Genomic DNA, 1,980 nt, shown 5'->3' on the forward strand with positions numbered 1-1,980 from the left:
GCTTTCCTCCCTCGGCTTCTCTCCCATTCTCCATTCCTCCCGCCATTCTCCTCCTCCTCCCCTCCAGCCGGCCGCCATGTCGCCGAAGAAATACGTGCCCCCTCGCGCCGTTACGGATGCCGCCGCCGCCACCCAGCCGAAGTAGAGGAAGCAGAGGGGGGCCGCCGTCCAAGCCCCCGGGCATGTCTAACGCCGACTGGAAGGCGGAAGTTCAGCGCTGGGAGCCTGTCACCACCGACCGGCGAAACGGGGTCAACGCCAAGAAGCCCCGGGACAGGGCGGCACTCGCGGCTGCGGCGGTGGCGGGGCAGGCGGATTGCGCGGCCGAACAAGCCGAGGCCGGCTCGTGCGGGGATGATGAATCCACCCGGCGGCCACGGCCCGTACGCGTCCTGGAGCCAGCAAAGCGTCGGGTCTCTGGCCGGCTTCTCGTCGTCGCCACAACCCTGGGGCTGCATGCCGTCGCCGGGCTACGCCGACGGTGACGTACAAGCCGGACACGCCGACGTCGGGCGCGGCCGACGGGCGCCCGAACGGCAACAAGAGGGTCAAGTCGGTGAAACACACCGAGTCGGCTACCACGCGTGTGCAAGAGTCCATCGAGCATTGCCTCGCCGACGCCCAAACCCGGGCCACCCAGCGGGAGGAGAAAACCGAGGCGCGGTGATCGGCGTTGATGACGAACAACGTCGTCAAGCTCGACCTGCTCCGGACCAACGTCGCCGCGAAGAAAAGGAACACCGACCTGGCTTTTCTGATGGGGGGCGTGGACATGCTCCGGAGTGACGATGAGCAGCTCAAGGCGTGATACCTGGTGGAGCGTGACCTCATCCTGAACCTGATGCCGTCGACGACGGAGCCAACTCCCACACTGAGGCCAACGCCGCCGCCAAGCCTGAGCGATGATGCCTCGACGACGCCCAGCACAGAAGCCGCGCCGACGTCGACCAGCCCGCGCACGCCGACTCCTCCGACGCCGGAGGCCGACACCGCCGTTTGATGCATTGCCTACACGTCCTTTCTTTTGCACGCCGAACTGTGGCAAGGTGATCGCCGACTTGTGGCGTTTTTTGGGTAGCGGAAATGGAAAAGTTTGAATTTACGACGCCTTGGGGGTGGCACCTGGAGGCGTGACTGGGACCTAGATCGTTCCCAGGGCCTAAAAATCGTCGGACGAGCGCCCGAAAGAGCGCCGGCCTATGCGCTGGGGGCCGAACAAGTGGAGATGCTATTACTCCCTTCGTTCGAAATTTAGTGCTTTCTCTATTCTCGTGTTTCAATTTTGACCATCAATTTAAGGGCATGTTCAGGACACATTTAGATGTAATATAGTTATGTCACATCTAAGTTGATGTCCGCTCTGTTTGTGGTCTATTTTTTGTCTTATTTTTTTTTTTTGCTTCTTGTTGCTGCATTATATATTTGTGCCAGCTTAGATGTGGCATCCTCAAAAAAATCTAGATATAAATTTAATCATTGAGCTCCCGCCGCAGTCGGTCTTATTGGCTAAATTTATCATTAAAGTTAAACCTCAAAAAACGCGGGCGCAATATATTTTAGAATAGAAGGAGTATGAAACTCGCAAGTGTCCTCCTGGGGGCCGAGTGCACCACATAATACTGTAGGTACTATGTACTCCCTCGGTTCATAGATAAGTACAGTATAAGATCATATGTTTTGGATGTTTTAATATAAACTACATTCAAACAGAAATGAGTGAACAAAAAGACTAAAACACGTCTATGTACATCTGAATCACAAAAAGGTTAGAACATTTTATATTTGTGAGCAGTGGGAGTAAATAGTAGTAGTGTCTATTGGCAGCTGGGATTCGACTGTGATCCTATGAAAAATGGCCGTAGGGTGGCGTTTGTACTTCAAATTTAAACAATGTACCAAACGAGAAAATTCCGAGCATACTTCCCGATCTGCGAAATTACAGCTACTAGAAGAACGCCCGTGCGTTGCAACGGGGCCACG

The 1,980-nt window shown here is 55.1% G+C and overlaps 1 protein-coding gene across 1 annotated transcript in view; it reads right to left on the reverse strand.

The window, feature by feature from the left end:
* The window catches only part of LOC119354188 (probable methyltransferase PMT23), a 6,690-nt gene extending 5,685 nt beyond the window's left edge, over positions 1 to 1,005 (reverse strand). Inside the window, exon 1 of the mRNA XM_037620896.1 lies at positions 812 to 1,005. Within this exon, the coding sequence (XP_037476793.1) occupies positions 812 to 1,005 (194 nt within the window). The remainder of the gene's footprint in view (positions 1 to 811) is intronic.
* Positions 1,006 to 1,980: the final 975 nt, after the last annotated feature.

This window comes from Triticum dicoccoides, chromosome 1A (assembly GCF_002162155.2).
Source record: "Triticum dicoccoides isolate Atlit2015 ecotype Zavitan chromosome 1A, WEW_v2.0, whole genome shotgun sequence".
In the NCBI taxonomy this organism is placed as follows: domain Eukaryota; kingdom Viridiplantae; phylum Streptophyta; class Magnoliopsida; order Poales; family Poaceae; genus Triticum; species Triticum dicoccoides.